Source organism: Molossus molossus, unplaced genomic scaffold (assembly GCF_014108415.1).
Source record: "Molossus molossus isolate mMolMol1 unplaced genomic scaffold, mMolMol1.p scaffold_m16_p_10, whole genome shotgun sequence".
Lineage (NCBI taxonomy): Eukaryota > Metazoa > Chordata > Mammalia > Chiroptera > Molossidae > Molossus > Molossus molossus.
The window spans coordinates 9,661,599-9,679,448 of record NW_023425345.1 but is presented as its reverse complement, the minus strand read 5'-3'; the positions used below and the strand labels follow the sequence as shown (position 1 = coordinate 9,679,448).

Genomic DNA, 17,850 nt, shown 5'->3' with positions numbered 1-17,850 from the left:
TAGTAAGTACATAAACCAGTAACATAGTCATTTATTATCAAGTATTATGTACTGTACATAATGTGTACGCTGTATTTTTATGTGACTGGCTGTGCAATAGGTTTGTTTGCACCAGCCCCACCACAAACATGTTAGTAATGCATTGCACTGCAGCGTTATGACAGTTATGATGTCACTTGGCTACAGGCATTTTTCAGCTCCATTATAGTCTTATGGAACTACCATCGAATATGCGGTCTGCTGGCTGAAACGTTGTTCTATAGTGTGTGACTACTCCTTATAGAGGCCTTGTGAGTGGTTCTTTTCTGTAATGGGTGAACCAAAAGATAGGGCCATTTTAGCTAGTGAGCATGCACATGGAATATTCTGGCAGATGTCAGTTCTCTCTTGGTGTTCTTGTTCCCATTTGGGGTACACCAGGTGATGGCATATTAGACATGCAAATATTTTGTCTAGCAGTAACAACTTGGGACTCTCCTTTAACGTCATCTAATATGTCTCCTTTTAAGCATGTGGTACCTCCAGGTTTCATAGGAAGAGTCTGTTCTTTTGAGTTGGATGTGATTTTTTATTCTGATAAAATAAAGTGTTTTCCTAATCTTTGCAGTTTATAATCAAGAAGAAGATTCTTTTTATGTACACCACGATATACTGCTGTCTGCATACCCGCTGAGTGTGGAATGGCTGAATTTTGATCCTAGCCCAGACGATTCTACTGGTAATTAGAAAACTGAAGATTGCACAGTGGTTCCTAGTCCCGTGTGATTTTCCTAGCCACATAAGTTAGGTGTTCTGTGTGAATGTTTGCAGAATTATTGTTTTATGCAGTTGTTATATCATTCTTAAAACACAATCACACAATTGGTTTGGGTCTGTATGTCCCTATACTTTAGATAGGCACCAGCAAGGGCCTGGAAGCCTTTTGGGCTGCAGTACTATGTGATGGTCTCATAAACCCAGTATAAAATGTCATGGTGTGTCTGATGTTATCAGATAGTGTTCAGGGGCAGGACCGTTTTCAGGAAACACCAGATGTTAATAAAGAACTGAGAACCAGGTTCTCATGTTAGCCTTTTCAACCAAAGCTGCACACTACTGGTTGCCCCATCTTTTTTCTTCTTAATAAGGGTCAAGTCTGATAATACTCATAAACTTACATCTCATTTACAAGGCTGTCCACATTCCTGATCTGATCAGATCCTCATCCTCACAACAGTCCATGAAGGCAGATGGGGTTTGTGTTCTCATTAGCTAAGTGAGGATCCTGGAGCCAAGAGACAGCCCTTGTGGCCCAGGAACCTAGCTGCACATTATGGCATCATCTGGGAGCTAGTTAGAAATGCAGAGGTGGGACCACACCAGGACCTCCTGAATAGAATCTGCATTTTAACAACATTCAGGTGATGTGTGTGCAAATGAAAGTTAGAAAAACTGCTCTAAGCCATTGCTCAATTACTCTGCAGTGTTGTGTTTTTTTAAGTAATTTTTTTTCTTTTACTTTGTCTTTGACTCGTCCGTAACCAAATATTTACTGATCAAATCTATGTATAAGGTTTTGGTGTTTTGAATTATAAATACACCATTTCCTCCTGTAGGAAACTATATTGCGGTGGGAAACATGACCCCCGTTATTGAAGTGTGGGATCTGGACATAGTGGACTCTTTAGAACCAGTCTTCACACTTGGAAATAAGCTGTCAAAAAAGAAGAAAAAGAAAGGAAAGAAGGTGAGCAAGTTAATAGATACTTAAACTAATGACAAACAGAGGTTTACTGGGACTGGTGGGGAGGGACGAGATCATGCACTTTTTCAGTGAGACTCTTGGTGGAACAGGCCAGATCATTACAAAATTACAGTATCTAGTTTCAGAAAGCTCATCAAAGGAAAAATTGATCTCTGCATAAAACCTGTTAACACACTTCATTCTTATACAAAACAATTTACACTCAGGTTGATTTCCTTTATTTAGCCTTCATTGTGTTGAATTCTAAATATCCATGTATTAATTCCTGTAGCTTTTAAACTGTTAAGTTTGGGGGGGGTGATATTTGTAGAATTACATCACATAGATTAAGAACTATAGTTTCTTCTCTAAAGATCGTTTATCATGGCTCTCTAAAGTAATGGGGAACCAAGGTGTTTCCTTTTCTTAGTCTTCAGGTTTGCTTAAGATCAAAACAATAATCTTAATATTTAAAGAATCCTTCAAATTAATTAATTTTATTTTGGGGAGACTTTAATATGAAAAGTAATTAAATTGAACAATAATTACAGAGTTCCTCAGCAGAGGGGCATACCGATGCTGTTCTGGACCTTTCTTGGAATAAGCTGATCAGGTAAAAAGAATTAACATCTGAAGATTTGTTGAAGACTAACCATTGTGTTAACCTCGTGCCTAGGTGGCGTGTTGCAGGTCTTTGTGTCCATGTCTATTCTTCTTCCCAGCAGTACACACTGCTTGAAGGCAGGAGCTGTGCTGCCCGTGTCTGGCACCCCCACACCCCGCCAGCTCTTCGCTCAGTCGTTGCTCGTTGCATGCTCGGTGAGCGGGGCTGTCCTGTGCAGCGCCCCCGGAGGGAAGTGTGTGCGGCAGTGCTGGTGCTGCAGAATTGTGTTTCTTCACCGAACACACTTCTCACTTCATTTCATTTTCACCAAATCTCATCCATATATTTTTAAATATTTTAATGTATTTAATTGTGGTAAAAAAGACAGACCCTAAAATTTACCATTCCAGAACTTTTTTCATCTTCCAAAACTGAAACTATGTACCTGTTAAGCAATAACTCCCCACTCTCTGCTCCCCCCGAGGCCTCCAGGGACCTCATAAGTGAAATCATACAGTATTTGTCCTTTTGTGTCTGGCTTATTTCACTTAGCACAAGGTTAATCCATGTTGTGGCATATGGTGGGATTTCCTTCCTTTCTAAAGCTGAATGATATTCCACTCTTTGTCTCTACCATATTTTGTTTATCCATCTGTCAGCGGGCACTTTTGAGTTCTTCCAGGTGTTGGCTGTTGTGAATAATGCCGCTATTAGTCACACAGATGTGAATAGCATGGGTGTACAGTGTGTGTTAGAGTCCCTGCTTTCAGTTCTTTTGAGTAAATGTACCCAAAAGTGAAATTGCTGGATCATAAGGAGATTGTTTTTACCTTTTTAAGGAACCACCATGCTGTTTTCTAGAGCAGTTGCACCATTTTACATTCTCACTGGTTCCAATTTCTCCATGTTCTTGCCAACACTTGTTACTTTCTGGTTTGGTTTTGTTTTCATAGTAGCCATCCTAATGGTTGTGAAACGGTATGTCACTATAGTTTTGTTTTGTTTTTTAATCCTCATCTGAGGACATTTTTGCATTTATCTTCAGAGAGCGGGAAGGAGAGAGGGAGGAAGAGAGAGAGAGAGAGAGAAACATTGATGTGAGAGAGACACATCAACAGGTTGCCATCCACACAACCCCAACCGGGGTGGGGACCCTTAGCGGGAAACGAACCTGGGACTCTCTGGTCTGTGGGCCGATGCTCTAACCGCTAAGCCAAACTGACCAGGGCATCACTATAGTTTTGATTTGCATTTCTTTAATGATTAGTGATGTTGAGCATCTTTTCAAGTGCTTATTGGCCAGTTGTGTATCTTTGGGAAAGGGACGATCAGGTCCTTTGCCCATTTTAAATTGGGTTGTTTGGTATTTTGTTACTGATTTGTAATTTTTTTATGTATTTTGAATATTAATTCCTTATCACATTTATGGTTTACAAATATTTCCCCCCATTCAGAGGCTTGCCTTGAACTCTGTTGATAGTGTTCTTTGCATTAGAGTTTTTAATTTTGATACAGTCCAATTTATTTTCACTTTTGTTGTCTGTGCTCTTAGTATTACATCTAAGAAATTGTATGTCATCCACATAGTCTTTATACTTGTTCTTACACAGCACTTATCCCAAGAACCCTTTTCCTCATAGCATAGTTGGTTTGAGGGGACGGCAAGGAAGATAAGCATTAGGTTGAGTATAGTTTATCTGAGAGGTAAGAACAAACTGGATTACCTGGTACACATTTTTTTAGCATTTTGGTTACACTGGATACTTTGTAATTGCAGGATCCCAGAGTGCTAGTTTACCAAAGCATATCCTGTCTTCTAGTTTGTGTTCAGACTTCTTCAGAGTTATAACCATTTGAGAAAATGGACCTGAGAAACCTGTTTAGGTTAGTATTTCCTGAATTTAGCTGCAAATCAGAATCTTCCAGGTAACCCTTTAACACAGGTTCCTGGCCCCAATCCCCCGAGACTGATCAGTAGCTCTAGAGCAGGGGCCCAGACCTGTTGCTTTTTTTGTTTTGTTTTGGTGGGTTGTTTATAAGCTTTCACAGGTGAATCTGATGTTGCCAGGCTAAAAGCAATTGTTAGGGTTTTGTCTGAATTGGTCCTGGTCCTGACTAAATGGGCAGATGAATAAGAGATCTAATGAGTATACCATGCTTTTAGGAACCCATTCTTATTTACACGTCTGAACTGTCACACTAATTACATATACTAAATTCTTATAGCAGCTATTACTTGGAGTAACTGAAAGTTCATTCTTAACGAAGCAACCCCTATCATTATTCCAGCTGGTTCACCAATTTCTTTCACACCACAACTCCCTAGTTCCATTTAGACCCTTTCAGCACCAGTCGTCCTCCCTCCGAACTCACATCTCTGGTTTCAGTGCCACATATTTCTTTCTTCCTCAACTCTTCCTTTCCTGTCTTAATGTAGACCTCGATATTCCTTTCCCCATCCCTTACTGAAAAGGTGCAAAATGCTTTAAAATACTTCCCATACTGTGGCATGGAGTTTGGTGAGGAATAACATGCTGACGTTGGTACCTACCTCTAAGGACCTTGGTTTCTAGTAAAATGCTTCCAGTAACAAAATGCATGTTCTCTGCACACCCTTATCGGAGTACTCTTCTCGGAGTGTAGTATCCAGAATTTTTTTTTTAATTTGTTCATTTTCAAGCTTCATTTATTTTTATTGATTTTGTTTGTTTTTATTTTTGAGGGAGAGAGAGAGAAACATCCATGTGAAAGCAAAACATTGATTGGCTGCATCCTGCACATCCCTGAGCCCACAACCAGGGCATGTGCCCTGAGCAGGGATCAAACCAGCAACCTGTTGGTGCAACACCCAGCCACCTGAACCGCACTGCCCAGGGCTAAGCTTCATTTATTTTTAAGCTTCATACAGTAAGAACTTTAACATGGGAGGAATTTCAGTCAAGATGTTTTCAGAGTAACTAGGATGAAAAATGTGCTGTGATATTTTAACTTTTGCTGTTGGTGAACAGTATATGTAAATAAACTAGTTATCGGGAAGTAAAGTTAACATTTAATTTATGAAATGCTGAGAACTAAAACATCTATCAGGGGCACTACCTTTCAGTCACTCGGGTGCTGGCAGAGCAGCTTTTGAGGTGGGTGTGTCCTTATTGCAGGCACAGAAGTGCGACTCACTTTTCAGTATAACAGCCAGTCAGTGGCACCACCAAGAATCAATTTCAGGTTTTCTGGGTGTGTTCTGTTGTAGAACTACATTATTAGTGCTTGATCCCTAAAAAGTAGACATTTTTTCCTAATCACAATTAGTGCTTTTTTAAAAAATAAAACAGTTGATATTAATTCTCACGTCATAAAATTCATTCTCATATCGTACAATTCTGTGGTTTTTAGTGTATTCACAAAGTTGTGCAACCATCACCACTGTCTGATTCCATAATGTTTTCATCAGTCCAGGAAGCAAACCGTGCCCATTAGCAGTCACTGCTCATTCTCCTGTCCCTCCAGCCCCTAGCAACCATGAATCTAGTTTCTGTGCCTGTGGATTTGCCTGTTCTAGACATCTCCTGGAATGGACTCATACATTGTATGGGCTTCTGTGTCTGGCTTCTGCCCCTAAGCATGTTTTCAAGGTCTGTCCATGTTGTAACCTGTATCAGTACATCATTTCTTTTTATTGCTGAATAATATTCCCTTGTATGGTTATGCTACATTTCGTGTATCTATTCACCAATTAATGGACATTTGGTTTGGTTTTGCATTTTGTCTATTATGAATAATGCCATTGTAAACAAGCTTTTACACAGACATATGTTTTCATTTTGGGGGGGGTATATACCTGAGTGCAATTGCTAGTTTATATGGTATAGCATCTATACTGTTTATATTCCCAATGCAGTGTTAGGGGGAGTTCCAATTTTTCTCTATCTTGCTAACACTTGTTATTGTCTGACTTTTTCATTATAGCCATCCTGTGAATATGAAGTGGTATCCCATTTTTTAATTTTTATTTCCCTAATGACTAATGGCTTTGAGCACCTTTTCACATGCTCATTGGACATTTGAATATCTTCTATAGAGAAGTATCTATTCAGATCCTTTGCCCATCTTCTAATTGGTTTATTTCTTTTTATTATTTGGTTGAAAGTTCTTTGTATATTCTAGATCAGCGATTTTCATCTGGTGTACCTGAAGAAGTTTTAAAACATGCAATACCTGACTATTTAGTGAGGGAAGGGTTCTGACCTTTTATCCCTTAGATTGTCAAATTAAAAAATTACAATAACCAATACAACAGCCGTCCAGTGTGAATGAATCAAAATTATACCTAATTTTTTTGTCAGGTTAGCAAAAAATGTAATTTTTTGGTGTGCCAAAGAATTTTAGCAATTAGTTTGTGTGTGTCATGAGATGAAAAAGGCTGAAAATCACTTCTAGATATAAGTCCTTTATCACATATATGATTTTAAAATATTTTCTCCCAGCCCTAGCTGGTGTGGCTCAGCAGCTAGAGCATCAGCCCCACATACTGGGGGAGGCGGGGGGGGGGGTGTCACAAGTTCAATTCCCAGTCAAGAGCACATACCTGGCTTGCAGGTTCCATTCCCGGCCCTTGTTGGGGTTGGGGTGTGTGCAGGAGGCAACCAATCAATGTGTTTCTCTCACATCATTCTCCCCCGCCCCCCTCTCTTTCCCTCCCTTCCTACCTCTCTTCCTCTCCCTACCATTCTCTCTAAAAATCAATGGAAATATCCTAGGGTGAGGATTAACAATTTTTTTTCTCCCATTCTGTAGGTTGTCCTTTTACTTTCTTGATGGTGCCATTTGCAACAGTTTTTCATGTTGATGATGTCCAGTTTATTTCTTTTGTTTATAGCTTTGGTGTCATATCTAAGAAGCCATTGCCTAACCCAAGGTCACGAAGATTTATACCTGTTTTCTTTTGAGACTTACAGTTTTAGCTCTTACGTTTAATAGGTCTATACTCTATTTTTAATTACTTTTTGTGTATAGTGTAGGGGTCTAACTTCACTTTCTAAATTGATTTGAGAGGAAGGGAGAAAGAGAAATACCGATTTGTTGTGCCACTTACTTATGCATTCATTGGTTGATTCTTGTGTGTGTCCTGACTAGAGATCCAACTCGCAACCTTGGCATATTGGGACAACATAACCAACTGAGTTACCCAGCTAGGGCTCTAACGTCATTCTTTTGCAAGAGGCTATCCATTTGTCCTTGAACCATTTGTTGAAAATATTGTTCTTTTCCCCATTGAACAATGAATAATCTTGGCACCCTTATCAAAAAACAATGACCATAAATTTGAGGGTTTACTTCTGGATTCTTCATTCTGTTCTGTTAATCTGATGCCAGTGCCACATTGTCATGATTAGTATAGCTTTTCAGTCAGTTTTGAAATCAGAAACTGATTTTTATCCACCTTTGCTCTTCCTTTTTAAGATTATTTTGGCTATTCTGGATCCTTAGCATTTCCAAATGAAGTTTAAATCCAGCTTGTCCGTTTTCTGCAAAAATGGCAGCTGGGCTTTTGAAAGGTATTGGTTTAATCTGTTGGTCTATCCGTAGATGGCAGTATTTCTGTCTTAACAACATTGTCTTCCAATCCATGAACATGGAATATCTTTGTTTAGATAATGTTTTTTTTTTTTAATATGTTTTTATTGAATTTTTTTTTTGAGAGAGAAAGAGGAAGGGAGAGAGAAAAACATCAGTGTGAGAGAGAATATTCTGCTGCCTCCTGCACACCCCCTACTGGGAATCAAGGCCACAACCCCAGGCATGTGCCTTGACCAAGAATCGAACTGGAACCTCTTAGTCTGTGAGACGATGCTCAGTCCACTGAGCCACACCGGCCAGGCTAGATATTGTTTCTTTTAACTATCTTTTATAGTTTTCAAAACATAAGTCTTGAATATTCTGAAGTATTTTATTCTTTTTGATGCTAGTATAAATGGAATTCTTACATGTAAAAAGTTCGATATTTAAAAGAGCGCTTGATTTGTTTCCTCCCGTAGAAACGTGCTGGCAAGTGCATCGGCTGACAGCACTGTGATTCTGTGGGACATGTCCTTGGGGAAGCCAGCAGCTAGCCTTGCTGTGCACACAGACAAGGTATGATGATTTAAGGGGTAAAAGGGATTCTGAAAACTCTGAGGCAGATACTGGGTATAAATATTCCCAAATATTCATAAATGGCTTTTTGTGAATTCGAGTGCTTCACATGCTATCGCATTGGATCTTCACAACGCCCTGTGTGGTAGTTATAATTGCCCATCTCAGAGATGCAAAAATGGGTGCAGAAAGGTGAAGTGACTAGGAACATTCGTGCTTTGTATCATGTTTAGAGAGGCTCCTAAAAATGCACTCAGTGGGACTTCCACAGCATGTAGATTTGCCTGGATATGTTTGACCACACCCCTTTTTTTCTTCTGAATATATTTTATCATTTGAGGGACATATGTATTATGCCAAACACAATTTGGGGAATGCCATGTTATATCTTAAGTGTTAACCTTTATTTGGAAATGTTAGTCCTTTTCATCATGCAGTACATTTAATGATCTTTAAATACCACTAAATTTCAAAGAGAAAAATTTATAAAAACACAGCCAAGTTGATTTTCACCAAGGACTAGGCAATTTTACCAAAACCAAACAAACAGATCTGTTTATTTATGTTTCTTCCTTTTAGGTCCAGACTCTACAGTTTCATCCATTTGAAGCACAGACTCTGATTTCTGGATCATATGATAAGTAAGAAAACATTGCATTTCAGAATTATTGCTACTGTTTTTATCCTCTTGAACTAATTCAGAAAGTATCACTTGATGCTCAGAGAGAATGCATTATGTCTTACTCTCTTGGCCAAAACATCACATGGAGTGAGAGACCAACTCTACGCTCATGGGGAGAACTCCCATGTCACTGGCAGAGGGCATGGCTAGGGGGAGGGGTGAAGAATCGGGCCCACTAGTCGACCACAGAGGAGTGTCCAGTCGTGTGCGCCGCTTTTCAGATTGGGTCTGGAGGTGGGAAAGATAACTAGTAGAAACAGAAACCCAGTCTTTATTTTGACTCTTTGTCCTTTCAAAGAGTGGTATGTTTAGATTTTTTAGATTCAGGCAAAATTAGAAAAGTATCCATCCATTGGTTCCCCCAACACAGTAACCTTTTTTCTTTTTAAATACAGTTATCCCTCACCACTTTGCACTTAGACTTTCGCGGCTTCACTCTGTCGCGGTTTTTTCAAATACTATACTATATTTGAAAAAAATGGTGATAGAGTAAAGCCGCGAAAGTCAAGGTGTGAAGTGGCGAGGGACGACTGCATATAAATAAAGAATCCTACTTCGCGGAAATTCATTTATTGCAGTAGATAATCAGTCTGGAACTGATTAACCGCGACAAACAAGGGCCGACTATAATTTATTTTTTCCGCCACCGTTTATCTCCTCTGTGCCCTTCCACCTCCACCCACCCCAACAGTAACCTTCCTGCAGAGGGTAAGTGTGACTAAGACATGGGTTATCTGGCTCTGAGCACTGCTGGGAGAAGGAGAGTTAGAAATCGTCCTGGTCTTTTGGAAATAGAGACAATTCATCTTATAAAGGGAGGATTCAACCTGGAGAAGGTCAAGATCCCTATGACATCCAGAGCCACTAGTTCCTTCAAGTGAGAGAGTCCACCAATCAATTCATCTTTTCTATTTTATTTTGGAACCTCAATGCAGGCTTTAAATAATTGGATTCTGACTTCACAGTGTTTTATTACCATGTCATTAAAAATAAACTGAAAACAGCCCAGGCCAGTTTGGTTCAGCGATTAGAGCATGGGCCCACAGACCAGAGACTCCCAGGTTCGGTTCCTGCTAAGGGCACGTACCTTGGTTGCAAGTTTGTCCCCGGCCCCTGTTGAGGTCATGTGGGTGCCAACCACTCGATATGTCTCTCTCATCGATGTTTCTCTCTCTTCCTCTCCCTCTCACTCTATCTGAAGATAAATGCAAAAAAAGAACAAAGAAAGAAAAATAAAATAGGAGAACTGAACTCTGAAAACCCTAACTTTGCCTTTATGTGTGCAGGTCAGTGGCTTTGTACGATTGCCGAAGTCCAGAGGAAAGCAATCGAATGTGGCGATTCAGTGGGCAGATCGAGAGAGTGACTTGGAATCACTTTTCCCCTTGTCATTTCTTGGTAAGACCATGCATATTACCATTTTGCTTATCCAGGTTACTAATATTTATTTTCTTTCATTCCATTGTAGAGAGACTCTGAAAAGCTATTTTGTATTAACAGTGTGAAGTATTTGGATTTTAGGGTGTAAAAAAAAAAGGTATTTTTAACAAGAGAACAGTGGATCAGCCACAAAAAACAGTAAACATGTAAATAAGTTTGATGATTTCCAACCATTCCGAAGTGTGCCAGATTTTACTTTGATTGTTTTATTGTGTGTGTTTTTTTTAAATACTTAACGTGGTTAATATTCTTTTAATTTTTTTTAACTTTAAGTCCTAGTACTTAAATGCTAGCCTATTTAATTAATATAGCACTGTCTCCCAGACAGGAAAAAAGTATAAGATCTTTCTATAAATACCCCAGTGTCTGTAGGATGACAGTTTTCTATGTAGCATACAATGATTCCATTGACATTTCAATCCATGGAGAGATGAAATCCCAACTTTCATCCAGAAGGGAAGAGAGTAATTAAAGAAATTGTGATGCATCTATATATTTTCTAATTTTCCTAAAGTAAATATGTAGGGCTTTGTAAATGAGGGAAAGAGTTCTTTATAAAGTTCTTAAAATGTGCACAATTTTAGTAAGGTTTTTTTCTCCTTTTTCCTGTATTGGCTGTTGGTCTTGGCCTGTATGTAGGCTCAAGTCTCTCTCCCATCCTTGACTAGGTCTGTTTCGTAATTCTTTTGTTTCTTCTCCCTAACATGAAAGTGTAACAATACACTATAACGATTCATCGTGCCTTTCTTCAGAAGCCTTGTTTCCTTGACATTCTTTATTATTCCCCCCTCTTTGATTCTTCTGTGAGGTCCTCCTCACCCTGTACTTTAAGTGGCCATGCTTTCTGGGCCTCTATCCTCAGCACACTGGTCTTTTTTTCCATCACCATTTATCTACTCTATACCCTCTTCCACCTCCACCCCCTTTCCCCAACACACTGGTCTTTTAATTCTGCTTTCCTAGGGCATGTCCCCTCTGTTCTCATGGCTGTGACTACCACCTCTCTAACCAGTCCATACCACTCCCATAGCCTCCCATTCATACCAGCGGCCTAGTGGGTACATCCTATCAGCTGACTTAGTCCATGTAAGAGCAAACTCAGCTTATCCACAAGTAAATACTTTCTGTCCATGTTAACTTTTTTTTTAAACTTATCTTTATTGTTGAATGTATTACAGATGTTTCTCATTTTTCCCCCCATTGACCCCCTCCTCCCCACACTGTTGTCTGTGTCCATTGGTTATGTATATATGCATGTAAGTTCTTTGGTTTATTTCTTCCCACCCCCCATCCCCCCTTCCCTTTGAGGTTTGTCAGTCTAACAACCAATTTGTACTTCTTAATCCCTTCACCGTTTTCACCCATTCCCCCAAACCCCTTCCATCTGGCAACCAACAAAATGTTCTCTGTATCTATGAGAATGTTTCTGTTCTACCTGTTCATTTTGTTTGTAGATTCAATTGTTAATAGCTATGTTTCATTGCCATTTTGTTTGTTCATATTTTTTTTCTTTCTCTTCAAGAAGACCCTTCAACATTTCATATAATAATGGTTTGGTGGTGATGAACTCCTTTAGCTTTTCCTTGTCTGGGAAACTCTTGATATGGCCATCAATTCTAAATGACAGCTTTGCAGGATAGAGTAATCTTGGTTGTAGGTTCTTGCTTTTCATCATTCTGAATATTTCTTGCCACTCCCTTCTGGCCTGCCAAGTTTCTTTTGAGAAATCAGCTGACAGTCTTATGGGGGCTCCCTTGTAGGTAACTAACTGCTTTTCTTTTGCTGCTTTTAAGATTCTCTCCTTGTCTTGAACCTTTTGCATTTTGATGTTGATGTGTCTTGGTGTGGGCCTCTTGAGGTTCATCTTGTTTGGGACTCTGTGCTTCCTGGACGTGTATGTCTGTTTCCTTCACCAAGTTAGGGAAGTTTTCTGCCATTATTGTTTCAAATAGGTTTTATATTTCTTGTTCTCTCTCTTCTCCTTCTGGCACCCCCAACAGGTGAATGTTGGCACGCTTGAAGTTGTCCCAGAGGCTCCTTAAACTATCCTCATTTTTTTTGGATTCTTTCTTCTTTTTGCTGTTCTGATTGGGTGTTTTTTGCTTCCTTATATTCCAAATTGATGGTTTGCTTCTTGGCTTTACCTACTCTACTATTGAATCTGTATAAATTATTCTTTATTTCAGTTAGTGCCTCCTTCATTTCTGACTGGTCCTTTTTTATGCTCTTGAGGCCCTCACTAAGTTCACTGAGGTTCTCACTAAGTCCATTGAACATCCTTATAAGCAGTATTTTGGACTCGGCATCTGTTAGGTTGCTTATCTCCATTTCACTTAGTTCTTTTCTTGGAGTTTTGTTCTGTTCTTTCATTTGAGACCTGTTTCTTTGTCTCCTCATTTTGGCTGCCTCCCTGTGTTTGTTTCTGTGTATTACTTAACGAGTGGTATGGGGCTATCTGAGACCAGATGCTGCTTGATTGAAAGAATTTAGGAAAACCTGAAACAGGATCCAAGACAGGCCAATCCTATGGTTAAGCAACTGGCAACAGCTTGGGTGGGCCTGAGGTTGGGTGGGGCGGGGCCTCAGGGAATCACCAGGGCGGGGCTACCAGTGTAAGCCAGGTTGCTGGAGCCCCAGATATGAAGGCTGTCTGCCACCCCAGGGAAGGGCTCACCAAAGGAACAAAGGCCTCTGACAGCACATTTGTCCCGGGAAAAGCCCCCTCTCCAGCCCTCGCTCCAGTGCCAAACAGCTCAGTTCTTCCCTGTATGTCTCTGGCGCCCCTCGAGCTGCCTCCCCTCCAAGCTTAGAGGGAGAGAGTCCGATAAGTCCGTGCGCGGGCCCTTTAAGGAGCTGCCTGGGGCTCCAGCCGCCTCAGCCTCCCTGAGCCTCAGTTCCCACTGGTTTTCCAGCCAGAAGTTACGGGGATTCTCTTCCTGGCACTGGAACCCTGAGCGGGGCACCTGGTGTGGGATGGGGACCCCTCAGTCCTCAGGGAGGACCTTCCCAGCCGAGGTGTCCTCCTGATTTTTATCCGCCACATGTGGGTGTGGGTGTGGGACCAGCCCGTCCCCTCCGCCCTCCTCCCAGTCTCCATGTGGCTGCTGCTTTAATCCCGTAGTTGTAGGACTTCCATTCAGCTCGATGTCAGGCGGTTCTGAATGATGGTTGTTCTGTAGTTTAGTTGTAACTTTGATGTGGTTGTGGGAGGACGTGAGACTGCGTTTACCTACCCGCCATCTTGACCAGAAGTCCCACATTAACTTTAATAAGCTCCTAAGGTAAGTCCGGTGTATAGCTGACTTTCACTATCATTTGTACTGTTTACCCATTGTTACATTTGATTGTCATATAGCACAATCTTGCCATCTTTTACCCTTTCCAGGCCAGTACAGATGACGGCTTTGTATATGATTTGGATGCACGTTCAGATAAGCCCATTTTTACACTTAATGCACACAATGATGAAATCTCTGGTGAGCAAGAATAGTGTTTCTCTCATTTTTATTAAATTATGAAGAAGTAAATCTGTATTTCAAAGTCAGAGTCTCTGAACTAATCTTCCTTTAGGTCTTGATCTCAGCAGTCAGATCAAGGGTTGTCTTGTGACTGCGTCAGCGGACAAATATGTGAAGATCTGGGACATCTTAGGAGACAGGCCAAGTCTAGTTCACTCCAGGGACATGAAAATGGTAAGGCTCTCCCTGGGCATCTTTGTTTTGTTTCTGATCTGTACAGTTTGTCATTCTCCGGGAATCAGCACATTAAATATGGATTTGTTGGGGGAGTTAATTTTGAGCTTTAGCCAAATTTGGTGAGAATTTTATGACTTGGGATAGTTTGAGGGTAAATCAATGTCTATCTAGTTCCTTTTTCAACTCACATGTTTACCAGTTGCTTGGCAAGAACGAGAGATGTAGGAAGAAGGTGTTCTAGGACATGGGTGGAATGGCCGCATTTTTTTACCCTAAAGTCAGTACTGTCCCAGGAAATCTTATACCTGATTGATGGCACTATAGCTGTTGGGGGTGACTGTATCACTTTTTTTTTTCTTTATTGATTTGAGATAGAGAAACATCAGTAAGAGAGAACATCGATTGGCCGCCTCCTGCATGCCTCCCACAACCTGGGCATATGCCCTGACCAGGAATCAAACTGACCACCTCTTGGTGCATGGGTCAGCGCTCAACCACTGAACCGTACCAGCCGGGCTCAGTGTATCACTTTTTTGCATAACTAGTTCTGACTACATTGAAATTGATTACTATGTAGTGGCAACAATTTTAGAAATAGTGAATTCATTCACTCAGCAAATATTTTTTGCACACCTACTGTGCACCAGGCACTGAGTTATATAAATTAAATTGCAGACATAGAATATTGTGTGATTGTTTTAAAGTGACTATGTGTGTGTAAATATTTGTGGAGAGGAAGGTTACAGAAGCAATTTTTATAGTACCATCCATGCTTCTACTTAAATGCTTATGTGCCTGAATGAGTATATTTAATCTGGAAGCCCTTAACCCAAAATATGAATAGTAATTATCTCAATGAATGGTTTCTATAGTTTTTCTTGTTTTATTTTCTATAATACATGGGCCATCTAGTAATAAAAATGAAAACATTAAAATTTAGAAATGGTCAGTGTGGCCCAGTGGTTGAGCATCGACCCATGCACCAAGAGGTGGCTGGTTCAATTCCCAGTCAGGGTACATGCCCAGGTTGTGGGCCTGATCCCCAGTGGGGACATGCAGGAAGCGGGCAATCGATGTTTCTCTCTCTTGCTCTCTCTCTTCCTCTTTCTCTAAAAAAAAACTTTTTTAGAAATGACTTAATAGTAACCTCTGGTACCTTCACCATCTTTGCTTAAAAAGAACTAGAAATACTTAGATTAGATTTATTAGGAAATTTGTAATAGAATGATAATGGAGATAAGAGACCTGAGTGGTCATCACAAGCATGCACACCGAATGTCTATCATGCTGAACTTGCCTGGCTTCCTATTGTGGTAATATTCTTTCCAATTTGACTGTGATTTGCCTTTTAGAAGGCTTGAAAGAGATACTGGTAAGTTGGTTTTGAGTAACCATTCAAATCATAGGTTCTTGTAGACAGGGATCTAGATTGGGTTCTCTATAAAGATTAAAATCACTGACATTCTATTTTCTTCTCCCCAGGGAGTTCTCTTCTGTTCTGCCTGTTGCCCTGATTTGCCATTTATTTATGCCTTTGGGGGTCAGAAAGAAGGGCTTCGGGTGTGGGATATAAGCACCGTCTCTTCAGGTAAGAATTAATTTCCTGCTTTTCTGAATGAGTTCTATAATGGCTAACAGCATGTATAGATACATTAGGTAGATCCCGTGTTCATCGTGTAGTCTGCTTAGGAAATGTTTATGTTCACAAATAATTTTGTCTTTATGTGCAGGTCATTCAGAAATATCTGTTATCTTTATAACAAAACTTGAATTTTAAAATGGAAAGATCTTAATGGGAAAGCTAGAAGGAACTGTAGCATGATCTCAAGGAATAACCCTCCCCGTTCCAGGGTGAATAAATCTGCTCTCCTCGTGGGGCCACCCCCTCCCGTCCTGGGAGCCTGGCTGCTGGTTTGTTACTTTGCGGTAGTCTGGTTTGTCCTACAGTCATGGAGCAGCCACACTCTCCGCCTCCCGAATCTTCCCTCCATATAGAAAAATGGTCCCAAATCTAAGTTCTGTGTATAAATGATACAGATGAAAGAGAGAGAATAGGAAACTCTCAGAAGTAGAATAATGGAAGGGGCATTTGTTATCAAAGTGGATTAGATAAATCCAGGACAAGGCAAAGAAAATACCAAAAAAAAGTAGTCATTTTAAAACTTGATTAAACCTCATTTAGAACATGAACTTGTACTTCTGAGTTGGTGACTTACATTTACTAAGTGTTAAATACATCTCATGAGTAAAACTTCCACTGTAGAGTAACTTACTGCTCATTTCTACATTTTAGTTTCTTTTTATATTATAGTCTTTTAATTTTCTGATCTGGTAATTTCTTAATTCTTTGTTTTAGTAAATGAAGCATTTGGAAGACGAGAGAGGCTTGTTCTTGGTAATACAAGAAATTCATCTATTAGTGGCCCTTTTGGGAGCAGGAGCTCAGACACACCAATGGAGTCTTAATGAGGATCATACAATTTCCTGTTTTGTTTACCTTAACTTGGAATTTTAAAAAGCTGGCCTAAAAATGTTCCATGTGTAGCGACAGAAACAAAATTCATTTCCTACTGCCTGACATTCCTCTCTGCAGCTGTGGTGGCAGAGCAGGGCCAGTCTCCGAGCTTGCTGTTCGAGCATGTATGTGTGAGCTTCCTGTTGCAGGTCTCCTTGGGAAGGGTAATAAAAAAGGTTTTTTAAAAATACTTCCTTAAGTATGCCATCTGTCACATATGTTATCTAAGTCTGTAAAATAGCTAGTAATTTATATAATTTTTAAAAAGAGGAAAATCCGCCCTGGCCGGTTTGGCTCAGCGGTTAGAGCGTCGGCCAGCGGTCCTGAGAGACCCGGGTTCGGTTCCCGCTAAGGGCATGTACCTCGGTTGCAGTTTGTCCCCGGCCCTGGTCGGTTGTGCGTGTGGCAGCCACTCGATGTGTCCCTTTCACATCGATGTTTCTCTCTCTCTCTCTGTTCCTCTCTCTCCCTCCCACTCTACCTGAGCAAAAAATGGAAAAATGTCCTCGGGTGAGGATAAAAAAAAAAGAGGAAAATCCTGTAATCTTAACAGATGGGTAAACCCAGGCCAGGAAGGGTTGTGATTTGGCCAAGATGGCACAGTAGGCCACGAACAGAGGCAGGCACTCCAGGGAGTGCACGTTCCAAACTGACTATCCTCCAGTTAATGCTCATGACTTACAGCTATTCTGAGTGCTTCTGTTTGGTAACAATTAAAAGTGGCCTGCCTTTTTTCCCTAGCATGGCATTCAGTGTTATCAAAGAAGAGACATTCCATAATGATAAAGATGTCAGGCTACCAAGATCATATAACACGCATAAATTTTATGCACCCAACATAGGAGCACATAAATACATAAAGCAACTGTTAACAGAACCTAAGGGGAGAAACAGCAATACAATAATAGTAGAAGACTTTAATATTCCGCTTTCACCAGTGACTAGATCTTTAAGACAGAAAACTCAATAACAGTGGCCTTAAATAACTCGCTAGACCAGGTGGACCTGACTTATACAGAACATTCCATCCGAAAGAATGGAATATACATTCTTCTCAAGCAC

General features: G+C 40.3%; 1 protein-coding gene across 2 annotated transcripts in view; it reads left to right on the top strand.

Moving 5' to 3' along the window:
• PWP1 (PWP1 homolog, endonuclein) overlaps positions 1-16,970 on the top strand; it is a 29,517-nt gene extending 12,547 nt beyond the window's left edge. Inside the window, exons 6-15 of one of the 2 annotated variants that reach the window (XM_036252798.1) lie at positions 608-718; positions 1,596-1,726; positions 2,275-2,336; positions 8,360-8,456; positions 9,036-9,097; positions 10,425-10,536; positions 13,964-14,054; positions 14,149-14,270; positions 15,756-15,861; positions 16,630-16,970. In XM_036252798.1, the coding sequence (XP_036108691.1) occupies positions 608-718; positions 1,596-1,726; positions 2,275-2,336; positions 8,360-8,456; positions 9,036-9,097; positions 10,425-10,536; positions 13,964-14,054; positions 14,149-14,270; positions 15,756-15,861; positions 16,630-16,739 (1,004 nt within the window). In that variant the 3' untranslated portion in view covers positions 16,740-16,970. The remainder of the gene's footprint in view (positions 1-607; positions 719-1,595; positions 1,727-2,274; positions 2,337-8,359; positions 8,457-9,035; positions 9,098-10,424; positions 10,537-13,963; positions 14,055-14,148; positions 14,271-15,755; positions 15,862-16,629) is intronic. The other variant, XM_036252799.1, reaches the window with a different exon arrangement.
• The last annotated feature ends 880 nt before the right edge of the window (positions 16,971-17,850 follow it).